General features: G+C 59.1%; 2 protein-coding genes across 2 annotated transcripts; one reads left to right on the top strand and one right to left on the bottom strand.

The window, feature by feature from the left end:
- The first annotated feature begins 360 nt into the window (after positions 1-360).
- PIAS3 (protein inhibitor of activated STAT 3) lies at positions 361-10,715 on the top strand. The gene is made up of 12 exons (XM_026046672.1): positions 361-691; positions 3,490-3,574; positions 3,732-3,782; positions 5,564-5,654; positions 7,203-7,337; positions 7,586-7,691; positions 7,992-8,065; positions 8,217-8,377; positions 8,819-8,955; positions 9,380-9,551; positions 9,807-9,940; positions 10,409-10,715. Exons 1-12 carry the CDS (start codon positions 364-366, stop codon positions 10,486-10,488), a joined length of 1,554 nt encoding a protein of 517 aa, XP_025902457.1. The 5' UTR covers positions 361-363; the 3' UTR covers positions 10,489-10,715.
- Positions 10,716-13,381: 2,666 nt separating this feature from the next.
- Positions 13,382-17,442, bottom strand: POLR3C (RNA polymerase III subunit C). Its single transcript, XM_026046666.1, has 15 exons — positions 17,369-17,442; positions 16,986-17,143; positions 16,591-16,846; positions 16,169-16,348; positions 15,997-16,085; positions 15,653-15,757; positions 15,394-15,486; positions 15,088-15,168; positions 14,672-14,723; positions 14,506-14,566; positions 14,265-14,415; positions 14,090-14,191; positions 13,847-13,896; positions 13,612-13,761; positions 13,382-13,539 (listed from the first exon to the last, which is right to left on the bottom strand). The coding sequence occupies exons 2-15, from the start codon at positions 17,130-17,132 to the stop codon at positions 13,458-13,460; spliced, it is 1,599 nt and encodes a 532-aa protein (XP_025902451.1). The 5' UTR covers positions 17,133-17,143; positions 17,369-17,442; the 3' UTR covers positions 13,382-13,457.

Genomic DNA, 17,442 nt, shown 5'->3' with positions numbered 1-17,442 from the left:
TGGCCTTGGCCTCTCCAAGCCGAGAGGCCTTAAAATGAGTGTTGGACCCTTTAGAAGTCCCTGAGAAATGCAAAGGGTTTAGTTGACATGGAARGAGAAAGGACCCTCGATGCCATCCGCAGCCTTTCCCTGCGGGAGGGCGATCCCGCCGCCCGCTGAACGTTGGGAACGCTGCTTCAAGAGGGGCCCCGAGCGCAGCCCGGGGCTRTCGAGGCCTGAGCGAAGCRTCTGACGGGAGAAACCAACCGAAACGTGGACCCTAAACGGGATCTGCACGGGGTTTGCTGCACGTTGCGGTGCCTCTCGAGGCCCTCGCGTGCGGCGGCCGCCTCGTGACGGGTTTCCTTCGCTCTCTTGCAGCGCATGGTGCTGAGCTTTAGGGTGCCGGAGCTGCAGGCGCTGCTGGGCTTTGCCGGCCGCAACAAGAGCGGCAGGAAGCACGAGCTGCTCTCCAAGGCGCTGCAGCTGCTCCAGGCCGGCGGCGGCCCCGCGCTGCACGGGAGGATCAAGGAGCTTTACGGGCGCCGCGTCCCCGGGAAGATCCTGACGCCGGCTGACTTCCCGGCGCTGCGCAGGCGGGCCGGGCCGGCGCYGGGCCCCGCGGCGCCGCTGCCCGTGCGCCCCGACGTCAAGATGAAGCGGCTGCCCTTCTACGACGTCTACGACGAGCTCCTCAAGCCCACCACGCTAGGTACGGGGAGACCTSTCCGCCGTCGGGGCTGCTCCTGCTCGCCCAGGGCTGCCATCCGAGCGCTCCCAAACCCACTCCGGGCCGACCTGGGCTGCTGCTGCCAGCCTGGATGCCAAGCAGCGATGCCCACAGGGTTTAGCAAATAACAATACAGCAATAGCAATACAGGACACAGGGTKTAGCGCATTGCAAATAGCAATAGCAAAGCCTTGCAGTCCCCGGGGTTCAGGTTTCCAAGGCTGGCGCGTGCGAGCGCGGCCGGGCAGCGCCAGGAGGGCAGCAGGGAGCTGCGGGGCGCCCGGCCCCGCTTTGTGTTTTCCCTGTAAAAATGCCCTTGGAGTAAGAGCCGCTCTGACAACCTCAGCTGCTTTTGAATAGGCTGCCAGAAATGGAAGCTTTTAGCCTCTTTTCAGGCTCCTTCCAAGCCTATTTGCATGAAAAAGGGCATTTCCCTCGGCTGACATGTTCCACTTTGTGTTGAGTGTCTATTGAGTGTCAAGTTTGGGGTTATTTACTGTTTTCACCTGGTAAGAAGCATTTAGGGGACCTGGAGCTTTCTTTTCAGAGGCCAATGGAGAGGTTTGCCCTGTGCTGGGACCTGTCAGCAGCGGGGTGCTAATCCCAAGGGAGTAAAAACCTGCTTAAATTGGCAGGGACTCCCTTTGGAACAAATTAGCCAAGGCCAGGACTGCTAATTGCGAGCGGTGGTTGGTTATTTTTGCCAACAATTGATGTCAGCAGCTCTCGGCGCCTCCTAAAATCTCCCTGGCAGCCTGAAGTTATTTCTGCCTTAGATATTAACAAAAATAGTCATGAAATCCTCTGATATACAGGATTAATGAAGTGTTTTGTGTGTTACAGTCCTGCCCGCAGGTTGCAGAGGTGGGAAATTCTCGTCCGCGTCGACGAGGCAGCTCGAAAGCAGGCAGGAAGCAGGGAAGGAGAGCGGAAAAGGGRTATGGAAAAGGGAAAACCCGAAGGCCGTGGGGACTGTAGTGCCCTGCTGCCTTTGCTGGCCTTTCYGTGTGTCGCTTGCAGGTTCGAGGAGCCTCTCGTGGACCCTCATTGAGTCCAGGCAGCACCTGCTTTAGGCGAGGGACTTGGCAAGACGTTGCAGCCAGATGGAGTTGGTGGGAGAAAGAGGAGATCAGACTTAAAAAAACACCTCAGATAGCCCCGTCTTGTACCAGCCTAGAATAGTCCTGTGCTGACTGTGTTTGTGCTTTAGGCTGAGCCTTTCTGGCTTCTTCAAAAGACACCCCCCATCTCGAGCCTTTTTAATGGCTCTAGCTTGGGCTCGGGGCTGGTTTTCTTCCACATAAACAGTTGTGTTTGCTAACACAGAGATAACGTGTCTGTATTGCAATGAAAAGCCACTGACTTTTTATGTTCTGGCTGCATATTCTTAGGTTTGGCTTTGTTAAACCTCTTGGACAACCTGTGGTTAAGCCTCTCCCCTGAAACGGGATACTCCTCTTGCAACAGAAACTGTTTTTTTTGGTGCCAAAGACTCTGTCTCTTGATAAACTCCCTTCCTTATGTGTTGGTGCCTGAACTGGAAGCATTTTTTATGTAACAAACTTGAGGATCGCAGATATTTTTTGCTCTTATTTTTGGCTCCTGTGGGTTGCATCTCTCCCTGTTCTCCCTTCAGCTCTGCGAGCGTCACCTCCTGTTTTTTTTTCCACATTTTAATTATTTGTGACAATTTGGTTACCGTTTCGGGCGTCCAGATCTGAAGGCTGTGACGTCATAAAAATGCCTGATAAAAATACACCTGTGGAAGGGGGAAATGAGAGCAGAGATGCAGGCAGGTTGATGGTGGGATAGAGACGGCGCATTGATTAATTAATCCACTATCCAAATTAATTACCTCTAGCTGTGTTAATGATGAATCTGGCAGAAGTTTCTGTTTCTCTGAGTTAGGGGCSGCTGCTGAGTGAGCGACAGGATTTGGCTGCAAACGGGTTATGAAACAGGGGATTGTTCCCTGCCACCTCCGTTTAGAACCAGTGAGCAAGGAAGCGGAGATGCAAGTTATTCCCATTGAGATATTTGGCTTTGCGGTGGTGCTGCTTGGAGCAAAACGGGGATCTCATTTTGCAGATGGGGTGCACAGGGCTCAGCAAGCCCCAAGACCCGCGTCCGGGGAGGCGGGAAGCCCTGGGGGCTCCTCCGTGGGCCCCGGCAGCCCCTGCTTCCCGTGGCCGTGGGTCGCTGCTGGCTCTCCAAGGACATTCCCAGCACTTTGCTTTTCCCCACATCAGCTGTGGCTCCCGCACGTGCCTGGGGAGGAGGTGGAACCACCGATTACTGTTGAGCAGGTGCAAATATCCCCAATTCCCGTGAATGCCCAGGGCAGCTCGTGACCTCTGGCCTTCCCTTGGCTCCGGGCCCGGCTCTTCTCGACCTGTTGGTTGCTCCCTGGGAAGTGTCGCCCACCGTGTTGCTCTGGGTCCATTCAGGGGCTGGTTTGGTCTCAGGAGAGCAAGGAGATGAGTTCCCCAAACTCCCTATTGTGCGCTGCTCTGCACAGGGGGCTCGGCGCTTCCCATGCCTCAGTTTCCCTGCTTTGTAAGATGATGGGACCCGCAACCGTCCGCCTTGAGAGAGCAGCACAAGGCTTGACAGGAGGCTCCTTGTTTGCAAGTGCAAGGAGTCACCTACAGTCAGTGGGCTTCAAATCTGGGAGCACTGGGGATTTGRGCTGGGGCTTCTGCCTTGGACGCAGCCGCTCAGTGCGTGCCGGGGTGCACGGGTGCCTCGATGCTGACGCTGTCCCCTCTCCTGTCCCCCAGCACCGGCCAACGGGCAGCGCTTCGAGGAAGCCCGGTTCGCCTTCGCGCTCAGCCCGCAGCAGCTGCAGCAGATCCTGGCGTCCCGGTAAGCGGCCCCTCTGCGGCGCGAGCAGCTCCGCTGCACTGATGTGGTTCATAAAACGTCCAGCATACGCCGCTGTGAATGAAATTCCCTGCTGTTGTCGCTGTAATCCCCTCGTTAAACGTTGCCAACAGGCTCAAGACCTTCTTTCCTGTTGCAGGGATATCTTACYGGGCGCCAGATGCGATTACACTGTACAGGTGCAGTTAAGGTAAGATCCGTGTCTGGGCGTCTTTTTGGTGACTGCATTAAGCGCTTTGCTCTGAGCTCGAGCGCTGAGTGTCCCCTGTGGTGGGTGAATCCTGCTCTTAGCCTTTGATGGGGTTAGAAACTGCACGTTGGAGCTTGGAGGAGTCCGCGGTTGGGAGCTCTGCGAGGAGGATCCTCTGCGGGCTCCCCGTGTGCCGCCGCTCCGTGCGGCGCGGCACTCCTGTCACATTTGGGTGCAGAGTCTGCCTGTTTATGCAGCGCRAATTTCCCTTTCAAATATTTACCTTTTTGCAGCGTCATTGCAAAAGGCAGAGTAAGAGGCAAAAATACCTTACCTTCAACCCTGAGCGTTTGTTAATATGCGCCTAATTACTGCTTACAGAAACACAAGAGATGTTGGAGAATGTTGGCTTGAGGAGAAAAACACTTGCAAGTGCTTCACGYTTTATCCTAGCAGCAGCTCCCACCCTGCTGAGCAGGAGTGGAGGAGACCCTTGCCCAACATTCAGCTCCTGGCTGAGTTTAAATGTCTTAAATGTTATTACCAGGGTTTTGAACTTGGCACAGGGACAGAGAGTGGTTGCTGTCCTCTGAGAAGGAAGGGGTTTGTCTGTGAGGAGGAGTTAGGGCTTGAGTTACACTCTGGAATCCTGAAGAACTGCAGTAATTTGAAGCCAAAGGCTTCTGCTGCCATTCCGAGGAGAATGTGTTGGTTTGCAGGAAGGCGTTCCGTATTAATTCCTGTTCCCTGACAATGTCTCTTCGATGGGAGACCTTGCGGTCACAGTTTGCGTGCTGTGTCCATCTRTTCCACTGTTGCACGCGGAGCATCCCGTTTCCTCCGCCGGATCAGGAGGTGGATCCCTGGAAGAGCCTCTCCTGCAATGCAGCAGAACACCGCGTGTGTTTGGGAGGGAGCAGTCGCAGCGTGTACCTGCACTGCGCTGTGGGCATTGAAGGAGAAGCAGAGTTTCCAAAAGAGCCCAGCAGTTTTATCCTGGGAGGTCACACGTGTCTGCTGGGATGTCCACAGTGCATCCATGGACCGGCAGAAACAACCCGGATTCAGCCAACGCGAGCGCCAGGCTCCAAAGTGGTGGTGGGATCAATTCCCGCTCAGCCCGGCTGCTCCAGYGCCTTCCCGTGCGAGAGAGGAAGGAGCAGATGATTCCCCAACTTGGTTCTTTGTTGTATTCCGTGGGGAGCGGCTGGGAGGCAGCGAGATGCGGGTTATTTATGTAGATGCTGGTGGGTGGCCCCGCGCGGTGCAGCGTGTGCAGCGTGCCCGGGCTTGGCCTTGCCAGGGCAGAGCYGGGCTCAGGGCTGTGCTTCTAGTGGGGAGTCATCCCCCCGGCACTGCCCCCTCCTTGGAAGCCGAATGGAGCAAGGTAGAGCAAAACATCATCCGATTCAAGAGGAGCAGGACCTGGACCCGGGCCCGGCGCGGGCTGCTGCTGCTGACATCCTTACGCCGCAGGAAGGCGACTGGAACGTAGGAAGCGATGGCAGATGAGTCCTGAAGCGGCGCTGAGCCCTAATGAGTCTCTCCTATTGCAAGATTTACTGTGGGGCAAACAGGGTTTTAATTCCCCCGGTGCTTGTAAACTGTGGTAGGTGACTTAAATGTAGGTGGCTCCTTTCCTCTGGGGAGTTWGCAGGTGAAGCAGCACCCGGCCTGCTCCGTGCTGCCTGGGAAATGTTTTCCTGTTCTCAAAGAGAAGTTTGGCTGCCGTCTTCGCGAGCCCCGTCACTCACTCGCAGTTTCCCCCTCCTGTTTTGTAGGTTCTGCTTGTGTGAAACCAGCTGTCCCCAAAAAGATTATTTCCCTCCTAATTTATTTGTCAAGGTCAAYGGAAAACTCTGTCCCCTGCCTGTGAGTAAATCCTATTTCTTGTTAATATGTTGTTGTCCAAACTCTGCCCTTGGACACAGCAGCGGCTCCCGATAAGTTTAGTAGGGATGTATTTTCCAGAAATTAAGACCCGGCTTGGAGAAATGCTCTTGTTAGCGTGAAAAACTGATTTCATGTTATGGGCTTGTGGATTAGGGATGAAAGCTGCTCTTTGACTCGCTTAAATAGGGGAACATGCCAACTTTTGCCCTGACTTTTAACCAGCAGAATCCCACTGGGTGTTTGGCCTGTCTCTGTTTCCAGGAAGCTTGATAATAAAAAAAAATGCAGCGTAAAATGGAAGATTAGTGGAATAACGGCACTACCTCTAGTTTATTGTATTACAGGAGGACCTAGATGCTCCAGTCAAGGTTGGGATCCTTGGTGCTGGGTAATGCCTAACAATATAATAAGAAATAGCCCTTCCCTGGAGGGTTTGCGCTGCACGAGGCGGTGCGGCTTGCCCGGGCCGCTCGCTGCCACGTCGGCGACGATCTCGGTGCTGGCGTCACAGCCGCGCGCCCGCCGCTGCCGTCGCTCCGTCCCCGCTGGCACCCTTTGCAACCAGACCTGCCAAGCGGCATCTCGTGCTCCGCCTGCACCACTCCCGTCATGTTTTCACAGATGTGCCTTTCTTTTTTGCCTCAAATGTTCTGTCCCTGTTTTTTTTTTTTTTTTTTTGAAGGGCAATTAAGAGCCTGCTAAAAAAGAGCAGGTTCCTTCCTGGCCTTGCGGGGTGGAAAGGGGGAGTCAGCGTGAGGCTGCGAGATGCCCCGCGGCAAAAAGATTCCCCCAGCTTATGTACCAAGATAAGGGTTTTTTTTTTTGGTTTGTGCTCAGTTGAGTGAGTCACTTGTGGCTGCAGCTCTTCCCATGTGCACATTAAAGCAGCTCAGCAGGAACCTTCTGTTGTGGTTGTTGTTTTGCTTGACTTCTGCTTAAAAGCAATAGTTGGCCCATGGGGGCAGAGCCTCGGGTTGAGCTGTCCAGTCTGTCCGAGGGTGATGAACCCGCCTCGCTGAAAGGGGAGAGGTGGAAATATCTCCAAATTACAGAGAAAAAAAGCTCTCGTGGGGTGGATCATGGGATAGGTTTCTAATCAGGTTGGAATGCGCGTGAAAAGAAGTAAGATGGGACCAACGTGAGATTGGGCTTGGGATGTGATGTTTTTAGCCCTCCCGCCRGGCTGGGATGTGGGGTTAGTGCAGTGCCTTGTGTACAAGACATATCCCACGCCGGCAGCTCGGCACTTGCAGAGGGGCTCAGCTGCTCATGGGATTCCAGTGTGCTTGTCCRGGGAAGGGCTTTAGAGGGAACCTTTATTCTTCATTTCCTGGGGGATTATCGTGTACTTCTGAGGCGGAGGTTTTAAGGACACTCCTCCCAGTTCCCTTGAAGGCTCTAGGATATGACACRAAATGCTTTGAGGTACAGTGTGCTGTGAAAAGACTGGCTTTGGAGCTTGTCCTGTAGGGCCGTGTCGCTTGGAGGGGATTTATCTCACATCGGGGGATCGTTCTCTCTTTGCAGGGTTATCTCCCACCCACTAAAAAYGGAGCAGAGCCGAAGCGACCGAGCCGCCCTGTCAACATCACTCCCTTGGTGCGACTGTCGGCGACTGTCCCGAACACCATCRTGGTGAACTGGTCCCCGGAGCTGGGCAGGGTGAGTGGGGAGAGGCGYCTCCCCGGTCACGCGGAATCCCTAAGCAGTGCCGCGTTCGGTGGGGACAGTATCGGGTTGTCTCCTCCGAATCCCTGCTCCTGCTGTTCCGTAGCGATCAGCTCTTTGCAGCCTCCAATCTGCGGGCTGCCGTCGTTTCCACAGCAGCATCAAGCTGTGCAAAAGCAGGAGATTCCTGTCCCTTGCAGGGCGTCTTGCCGGGCTGAGCAGGGTCGACCTCTTTTCCGCAGAGCTACTCTCTGTCGGTTTACCTGGTGAAGCAGCTCACGGCGGCAGCGCTGCTGCAGAAGCTGAGAGCCAAGGGCATCCGCAACCCCAATCATTCACGTGCCCTCAGTRAGTACCTGTCGAGACCACGTCAGCTTCTTGCAAGCCCCTACACAGCTGCTCAGGCCTGTATACGGGAGTGTGATTGGAGGGAAAAGACGGAAAAGGTGCCCTTTTTAACAGGGAGGTATTTGAACAAGGCTGTAAACCAGTGTATATAGGATARTGTCCACTATGATAAGCATCATTTGACTGTGATTTGGATATTGAGCATCGTGGTGCAAACTGTAAATTACATCTGTGTGTATTTATGCGTGTGAGAAAAGGGACTGGTTAACAAGAGAGCTTTTCCTCCTCCTCTTCTTTCAGTCAAAGAAAAACTGACTGCTGATCCTGACAGTGAGATCGCCACCACAAGCCTGCGAGTTTCCCTCATGTGTCCGGTGGGTTTCTACATTTTCCTGACATTTGAATTAATGTCTTGATCAACCTACCGGAGGGATGGACAGGGAATGGAATAAAGGTGACACCCCRATCTGTGCTTTGTGCCACGTTGTGCAGAACTGAGTGCATTTCTTCTTTCTTGTGTCTCAGCTGGGCAAGATGAGGTTGATGGTGCCCTGCCGAGCCATTACCTGCACCCACCTGCAGTGCTTTGATGCAGCCCTCTATCTTCAAATGAATGAGAAGAAACCCAAGTGGACTTGCCCTGTGTGTGATAAGAAAGCCCCCTATAAGAAGCTGATAATTGATGGGTGAGCTGGGCAGGCTCTGTGTACGTTCTTTAACCTGGTTAATGGTTTGTTTTTAAGGTTAATCCTCTAATGCTAGCATATATAGATGAGTTACAGCCTCAAATAACTAAAACCTGTTTTTTTTTTCATTGCCTAAACTGCTTTGAGGCCAGTTTGGAGAGATTTTCCCTAAAGAACAAGAAGCCTTTGTCCAAATCTTGGCTTCCTTGCTGGCAGTCTGCAGGGGCTGTAGTGAGGGAACCTGCTCCGTGGTTTGAACAGAGCCCTGCTACATACGTTGAACAGCCCATCACAGAGCTGGGCTTTCAGGGGAGCCCGGCCTGGGCTGGCTGTTAGAACTGTAATTCTCTGTGCCCCGTTAACCCACCCCCGTCACTTCTGCGTCATTCCTGCCTCCTTGCAGTGTTTGCTCTCCCCAGCTGCTGCTCTCTCACCTGGCAGGTTATTCATGGAGATCCTCAACTCCTGCACGGACTGCGACGAGATACAGTTCATGGAGGACGGCTCCTGGTGCCCCATGAAGCCCAAGAAGGAGAACCAGGAGGTGTGCCAGACATCTGCGTTCAGTGGGATTGAGGGTATGGGAGTGATAGTCACCAAGTCTTCTTTTGGATGTCTGGTCTTGCCAAAGCAGCTTTCACGGAGAGCTTTGGAAGTGTTTTAGGTCCCACCTGGGAGCCATCCTTYGGGAACACACGAAAATACCAGGAGCATGACAGGCACTTAGCAGACTGCTGTGCACACTCTAGGAATAAAAAAAGAATGGAAAGCCCAGATTCTGTAGAAACCACAGCCTTAATTCTAGGTGGGCCATTGGAATGGAGACCTGTCTGCTAGCGTGAGCTCTGGACGATGCTTCTGGTCTGGGGCCGGGTTTGCTCTAAGCTGAGTGCTGGTCCTTGCAGCCCGTGTGTCCCGGGGCTGCGGTGCTCGGGTGGGTTGTGCTGTGTCGCCTCTTTCCATCCCGGCCGACCGCAGCTTGTCGCCCGCCTTCCTTTGCAGCCAGCGCCCTTTACACTGAGAGCTGCGAGGACAAGAGGTCCTCGGAGGGCAGCAGCAAAGCGGAGGTCATCGATCTCACCCTGGACAGCTCGTCGGACGAGGAGGAGCCGCCTGCCCAGCAGCGGTGCCCGACGGCCAGCRCGGCTCTGCCGGCAGCGGCCGAGCCCAAGGGGTAAGGGCGCCCAGCTCAGCCTTCAGGGTACCCTSCTGGGAGCCTATGGCCCCTCTGCTCGCTCCCTGGGAAGCACTTGCTGCTCCTGTCCCCACCGTGTCCCCGCGAAGCTGCCAGCACGCCGGGACGTGTCTGTGTGTGGAGGGAAGTGGGAGCACTTGTTCCTGCTGCRGGCTTGGTGGTATCAGGGTTTCTTAAGGTATAACAACAACTGGGGGATTTTTKAGAAGTTCTTTGGTCTTTGTTCTCTTTCAGGGTGCTGACTGTTGCTCATCGGCCGTCTTCGGTGCTTCGGAGTCCTGCCAGGGCCGCTCTGGGCAGCGACTGTCTCGCCAACCTGCCCGTTCCTGAYTACCACCCTTGGTACCAGGTGCCGACAGAGCTCCAAGGTAACAAGGACCTCTGGCACTGCTTTCAGATGTGCCCAGTTGTACCGGTTTAGCAGACCGAGCCGTTAGCTGTGGCGTGTGCATCGAGCTGCGAGGCCTCGCTCGCTCCTGCTCGGTGCGGCCCCTCTCAGCCTGGCGGCTCTTGCAGATCAGAGCAAGGGCTACTGAATGGCAGGACTCACTGGCCYAACACAGGACGGGGAAGAAGGAAACTAGAGCAGCTCATTCCCGCGCGTGACTCCAAAGCTCGGCCCACGTGTGCGCGCTGGCTGCGAGGCCGCCCGGGAGGGCTTGCGGAGGGAGAGCCACAGGTTCCTTTGGGTTGGAGTCGACCGTGTCCTGGTACCTGGTGCTCGGGAGCAGCCTCAATCCATCCGCTTGACTCTGCTAGTCCAGCTTGGCTCCCCTTCCTGCCAGAACTTTATTTACCAGCGAGAGATTTATTTTTTCCCCTTTTTGTTTTCCTAGGTCTGGATTTGTTTTCCTTCCTTCAAAGTGAAAACCAGGTAAGTTTGGGGGTGCCATTTTTGTTTTTCTTTTCTTTCTGACAAACCTGCAGTCTGGCAAGCGCATCCTTCCTTCCTTCAGCCAACCTYCCTCCTCTTCCATCCTCTTCCTCTACCAGCAGCGTTGTAGGACGATGCTGGGGGTGCCAGCTCTGTGGTGCCGCGGGGGCATCGCCTGGCGCCCCGGCCAGATGGGAAGTGTCTGCAGGAACGCCAGGCTCTCGCCCCTCTCCCCAGCACCCCTTTTCCTCACAGCTTTAAGTCTTCCCCGTCATGGAAGCGGGAAGAGCCGGGGCTCGGGGGTGGAGACGCTGCTCCCGCGGGGCCGGATCGGCGCAGCCAAGCACGAGGACGCGGTGGTGGCGCTGCCGGTGCGGCGCGGGAGGCGGAGGGGCATCCGTGCCCGGCGCCTGGGTTCCAGCGCGGTCCCTGGAGGCTCCTTCTTCTTCCTCTGCGCCGGGCCCTTTCCTGCTGCTGTTTCTCCTGTGCTCTTCCCACCTCCAAAGCCCGAGCGGCGCCGGGTTGAGCGCACGGTGGGTGTTGATGGTTCAGGGCTGGTCTTGGTGAGCCGGTCCATGAATGCAGGGAGCACCAGCTCTGTAAACGGTACCTGCCGTCCCTGTGGACAGCGCTTGCTCCCCCGAGGGACCTGCCCTCTCCGTGTGGCTCCGTGCGCCCTTCCGCAGGGCAGCGGGGCCGGAGCCGCTGGGAGGGCAGCTCTCACGAGGCCTTTCGCTTGCTTGGCAGCATTACAGCCCGTCCGTGCTCACCTCCCTGGAGGAGCAGGATCCGCTCGGCCGCTTCCTGCAGCACCGGGATGCCGGCGGCCGCCTCGAGGGCCTGAACGCRCTGGTGCCGGCCGGGAGCCGCGCGGGCATCGCGGCGGCCCCTGTGCCGCGCCAGGGCCCTGGCGCCGGTGTCATTTCCCTGGACTGAGCCCCGCGGGCGGCACCGGGCGCCGAGGAGGGCGGACAAGGACGAGGACAGGCCCAAGAGCGACGCGCGGCGCCGGAGCCCCCGTCCTGAGCGGGGATGGTTGCTGGATGGGCCACCCCGGAGGTGCCACGTGGGAGATGGCGCCACGGGATTCCCAGCGGATGGGGCTGTCCCACGACCCAGAACCCGGCTCCAGTCTTACAGCTGGATGCCCAAACAGGACGCGGGGACCAACGGAGGCCACGGGCTGAACCGCAGCCCCGCGCGAGGGGACAGTGCAGGCGCTCGGCCCCGCTGCCGCCTTCCGTCTCTAGTGACGCTGGGCTCGGGGCCGTCTCACTTGTAATTACGATATATTTTTTTTTAAAGAATTTAGATATTTTTCCTCCTTTTAAMTATTTCCAATGCAGCCCTGTACAGAGAGCAAATAGAGAATCTATATTTTCAGCTGCAGCCTTTTGTACAGACAGAACTCCAAAGACTCCGCGCTTCTCTTGCCGACTAAGTGGYGGCCGCGCGGTGCCCGCAGTGCCAGCGCTCCGCCCGGTGCACGGGACTGTTGATGGATCTGAGTGTCTGCTGGAGCTGGGGCCGCCACGGGTGGCTCTGGAACGGGCAGGGCGCTGCGTGTAGCACCTTTCAGCACTTTCCTTCGTTCCGCAGTCACTGTTTGGATGCAATAAAGCCGTGAAGCCGCTGGGCGAGCGTGGCCTGCGTGGCGTGGGACGAGTGCCTGGCGGGACCGGCGCTCCGGGACGTTCCCGCTCGGYGTTTCCCGCAGCTCCGCGAGCAGCCCCCGGATCCTGCGGCACGTGGGGCACTGCCGGTGCCTGCGGTGGAGGGTGAAGCCGGCGCTGAGGTGCCCGCGCGCAGGAAGGTGGCGGCGGTGGCGGGACAAGCCGGAGCGTCCCGGGCGTCCTCGGTGCGTTCGGCTGCAGCGTGGGTGTCCCCGGTGTGCTCAGCAGTGTCCGGGCATCCTTGGTGCGCTTGGTGGCGYGTTCAGCAGTGTGCTCGGCTCATCCTGGGTGTCCGTGGTACGCTCGGCTTATCCTGGGTGTCCGTGGTGCGCCCCGCTGCATCCGTTGCATCCTCGGCGCTCTTAGCTCCATCCCAGCTGCGCTCAGCTCCGTCCTGGGCATCCCCATCTCACCCGTCTCGTCCTGGACATTCCCATCTCACCCATCTCATCCTGGACATTCCTGTCTCACCTGTCTCATCCTGGAAATCCTCGGCTCAGCTCCATCCTGGACATTCCCATCTCACCMGKCTCGTCCTGGACATCCTCGGCTCAGCTCCATCCTGGACATGCCCATCTCACCCGTCTCATCCTGGACATTCCCGTCTCACCTGTCTCATCCTGGAAATCCTCGGCTCAGCTCCATCCTGGACATTCCCATCTCACCCGTCTCGTCCTGGACATCCTCGGCTCAGCTCCATCCTGGACATGCCCATCTCACCCATCTCATCCTGGACATTCCCGTCTCACCTGTCTCATCCTGGAAATCCTCGGCTCAGCTCCATCCTGGACATTCCCATCTCACCCGTCTCGTCCTGGACATCCTCGGCTCAGCTCCATCCTGGACATGCCCATCTCACCCGTCTCATCCTGGACATTCCCGTCTCACCTGTCTCATCCTGGAAATCCTCGGCTCAGCTCCATCCTGGACATTCCCATCTCACCCGTCTCGTCCTGGACATCCTCAGCTCAGCTCCATCCTGGACATCCTCGGCTTCTCTGGGGCATCCCTGGTCGCTCAGCCACATCCCGGCTGTCCTCAGCGCGGCTCCATCCCTGGATCGCTCGGCTCGTCCTGGACGCCCTGCACCCCCCTCCCTCGCGCTGCCCCCTCCCAGGGCCACCCCAGGGCACAGGCAGGGGACAACAGCCACCCGTGAGCAATGACCTCCCTGCCCCTCCACCCACAGGAYGGCCCCTGTGCCCGGGGCACCCATCCCGGTCACCCCTGTCCCTGCCACCCTCTCCGGCAGCAGCAGGCGCTTGTTGCTCATTTTTTATTCTCTACAGAAATGGGGCCCGCGGTGCCAAGGTGACAAGGCTGTCCCCCCGCGGCCCCTCAGGGCTTCTTCAAGGTGCTCTCGATGAAGGACTCCAGCACGAAGATGGTCTCGTCCACCTGGTTCTCGCTGGCGTCGATCCTGGAGACGAGAGGGGACGGTGGCAGCGGGCGAGGGGACGGCGGCGCCTCCGTCCCCACCGCCCCCACGCACTTGTTGACGTTGCGCTTGAGGGTCTCGAGCTGCTGCCGCTCGGGGGCCGTGATCATCTCCTCGATCTCCTGCAGCTGCCCCTCCTCGGCGCCCGTGGCCTGCATGGAGGCCAGGATGGCCTCCACGCGCTGCGACTTCTCCAGCAGGCGCCTGGAGGGGTCGGGGACAGGGACTCGGCCTCCTGCCGCTTCCCTGGCGCGCGGAGCGGGCGGCACCTGCCACCAGCGCCACTCACTTGTTCTCCTTGGTCTCAAACTGCCGCCTCTCGATGAGGTTGGCCACGGTCTGGGGAGAAGCGAGAGCCGCGTTGGGGACAGCAAGGGGACAAGCACGTGGCACGGGAGGGCGCCGCGGGACAGAGGACTTCACTGCCATCCCTGGCTCCCCCGTGTTGTGGGAAGGCCTTTTTGGGGAGCAACCGCCCTAAGGGGGGTGGGAAAGGGGCGCTGGGCCTTGCAGGGACACCAGGACAAGGTACCTTGTAGCATCGATGCAGCAGCATCCGCGCCGAGGACAGGACGTTCACTGTGTACAGGTAGAAGGTGCGGGAGGGCGCGTGGTCCGGAGTCTTGGGAATCTCCTAGCGGGCGGCAAAGGGAAGGGGGAGGCCTTCATCCCGCTGGCTTCCGCGGCRGCGGAGCGGGACCGCTCACCTGCAGGGACACCAGGTTCTCGGAGAGCATTTTGTACAGCATGTCCTTGGCTTCCTTGGCCGGGATCATGGCAAAGTCCTCCACTTGCTTCTGCTCCAAATGCTTCTTCCGCAGCAGCAAGCGGAATATCCTGGCACAGCGGGAGCCAAACCTCAGGGGGAGAGGGAAATSATGAAATCTATGGATGAGGATTGGAAGAAAGGGCCAGGAAGCCTCCAAGGTCTTCAAATCGCCGCTTTACCTCTCCTCCACAATGGATTCCAGGGTTGCCGTTGCGAGAGACGCAAGAGCCTTGTGAAGATCTGCACGGAGCTCATCAAGGGATAACGGGAGCAGCTGGGAATGGCCTCACGCGCTGGGAAGCGCCGAGGCYGGAGGCCGCCCTGGCAGTTCTGCACAAAGGATACTGACTGTGTACATGCCCCCGCCGCTGTCCCCGGATTTGCCCACGAACTCCAGCTAGAGCACAGGAAAACCAAGCTCAGGATTAGGAAATGACTGACGTTCAGAGGAGCTTCCCTGWAAGGGGCCATTTAGTGCCGAATATGCTGAAGTTTTTACAGAAGTAAAATCTTAACAGCCTGAAGCTACTGCCCGTGCTTGGAACGAGATTCTCTTTCAGTGCAGTTAAAATACATAGAGAGAGTAGGAAACTGCTTCCCCCCTCAGCCTGAGGTGCTAATCCCAGCCGCTGAAGCCTCGTGACAAAGCGGGACAGGGTTTCTCGGGAGGCAGCAAGGGGAACGGCGTCTTCCCCTTGCAGCGGGACGTGAGGAACGGCTCGTCGCGGGCCGGGCCGGTGACCTAACCCCGCGTTACTCACCGGGTCATCTGCCAGCAGCGTGAGGTACTGATCCAAAACCTGCTTCACGATGTTGTATCCGGYGGGAAGAGACCGGAATATCTACGGGAAGAGGCACGGATGGAACATGAGTGGCGGCAAAATGACCAAACCACCAGGTTGGCTCAATCTGCAGGCGCTTCACAGGGATTTGCTGCCTGGTCCTCGGCTCCTGCTCTGGGAAGCGTCTGGCCTCCAGGAGCGGGAATTCCAGCAGGGAAGCTGCTGGAAGCRGCTCCCGCAGGGCACACGGGGGAGCAGAAGCGGGGAGCCCTGGGCGGCGCTCACCTCGTTGGAGGAGAGCGGCTGCGTGTAGGGCGCGCTCGACGACGTGGTGACCTCGCTCATGCGCAGCATCGTCCGCACGATCTCGCTGCTCGTCTGCGGGAAGGGGCCCTGAGCGGGCGGCACCTCTGGGCGCACCAAGGCGCCAACGGGCCCGCTGGGTTCCTCCCACAGCAGCGACGAGCGCGGGCAGTGCCCACCCCGGTGCGGGGCTTCAAACATTCCCAGCGGGACCGCGGCGCTTCCCGCCCCTCCTACGGACCTGGTCCATGCGGTTGGCCACGGCGCTCACTATTCCCTGGTCTCGGAAGTGCTGGTGGAACCGGTCGATGTTGACTTGCCAGTAAATGCCGTCGTCAGGCGGGGGCTGGGGAAAGCCAAGGGAGGTGACCCGAGGTCCTGCCACCACCTTCTGCCCCGAGGAAGGGGCGTTTGGGATGCGCTGGACACCGGCTCCCTCAAACTCAAGCAGAGGAGGGGGACGCTCCGCAGGGAGGACAGGGATGGGGATAAGGGAGGTGCCAGGCGAGGACGGGACCAGCTCTGCGTTGCGGGCCTGCRGAGCCGGGTGATGCTGCCCGCAGGGTACGAGCGCGTCCCCGGTACCTCGGCATCTTCTCCATCGCCCTTCTGTTTCTTAGCCTTGTGCTCCCGGGCCTCGTCCTCATCGCACGATCGCCTCCGCTTCCCTTTCCCTGCGTCCCGAAGACGGCGTTTGCTTTGAACGCTTCCGTTGCGGTTTCCTGGGTTCCCTGGCCGGGCACCCGAGGGCTCTCACCTGTGAGGCTCAGCCTGGGCACCACGTACATGTCCTTCTCGCTGAGCACCAGCGCGGGCGCAGGCGGCGCCTCGGGCGCTTCCGCAGCCTCGGGCACCTGTGGGCACCTCTGCACAAAGTGCGTGTCCGCCAGGCGCACGAACGTGCTCGACACATCCGCGTAATCCATGGTCTTCCCATCTAGGGTGGGCACGGTGGCACGAGCTGTGGCTTTCTCCCTGTCCCTTGTCCCTATTCCCCTTGGTGGCACCTTCAGAGGTGAACCCGCTTCCCCTGCGCCCGCCCGTTTCCCCGGGACCGTCCTGCAGGACAACCGAAGCGCGGCCGCCTCCGGGGACACGTTCCCTGAACCAAAGCRGCCACCTCCCCCGCTCCCACATGCCTTTCCCTTGGGAGAGCAGCAGCTCCCAGGGGCCTCCCACCTTCCATGGTCTCGGTGAGCCGGTCGGCGACCCTCCTCACCACGGCGCTCATGGTCATCTTGCCGTTGAGGAGCAGCTCCTCCACGAGCAGCTCGCCCGTGTCGCCGTAGAGCGTCTTGGCGGTGTAGATGTAGCGCGGGTAGCGCAGGATGCGCAGCACGCGCCCGCACTGCGCCTCGTACTCCACGAGGCCGCGTCTCTGCACCTGGTAGGCTGCCAGGTTGTGCTGGATGAGCACGCACAGGCCCTTCTTCACCTGCGGGAGGGCCGAGCCGTGGGCCGCGGGTGGAGGCCGGGGCACGAGGCCCCTCCGCCGCTCGAGGAAACCCGCTTGCTTCCACCTTGTCCGTCCCGCTTTATTTTGGCGTTTGGGAGTCTCTCCCGCGGGCTGTTACCTGCTGCAGCGAGAGCCCCGTGCCGGCGGCGATGGCGCGCAGCGGCTGCGCGCCCGTGCCCAGCAGGCGGGCGCCCACGGCCTCCACGATCTCCCCGAAGTGCTCCCGCAGCAGCAGGGCGCACAGCTTGATCTCCGCCTGCGTCATGGCGGCGGCGCCTGCGGGAAGGCGCCGCCGTTACCGGGGCCGCCACGCGGGCGCCCTCCTGCCCGCACGACCGGCCCGAAATGGAGGGCGCGAGGCCCAGGCGGGAGCATCGCCGGGCGCTGCCTCGCGGGAGGGCCGGGGAGGCCGCCGAGGAGGCACCGGGGCCGCCGCATCCCCCGTAGGAACCGGGGGGCGACCGGGGGTCCCGCAAGGCCGCGGGCCGCGCCCGCACTCACCTAGGCCCGTGCCGCAACCATGGCAACCTCCGCTTCCGGCCGCCGGCGGCTACTTCCGGTGCTGCCGGCGCCTC

Source organism: Nothoprocta perdicaria, unplaced genomic scaffold, assembly GCF_003342845.1.
Source record: "Nothoprocta perdicaria isolate Ctin4 unplaced genomic scaffold, notPer1 scaffold_451, whole genome shotgun sequence".
Lineage (NCBI taxonomy): Eukaryota > Metazoa > Chordata > Aves > Tinamiformes > Tinamidae > Nothoprocta > Nothoprocta perdicaria.
Note: the sequence above shows the minus strand (reverse complement) of the source record. Positions and strands in the feature narration are given on the sequence as shown.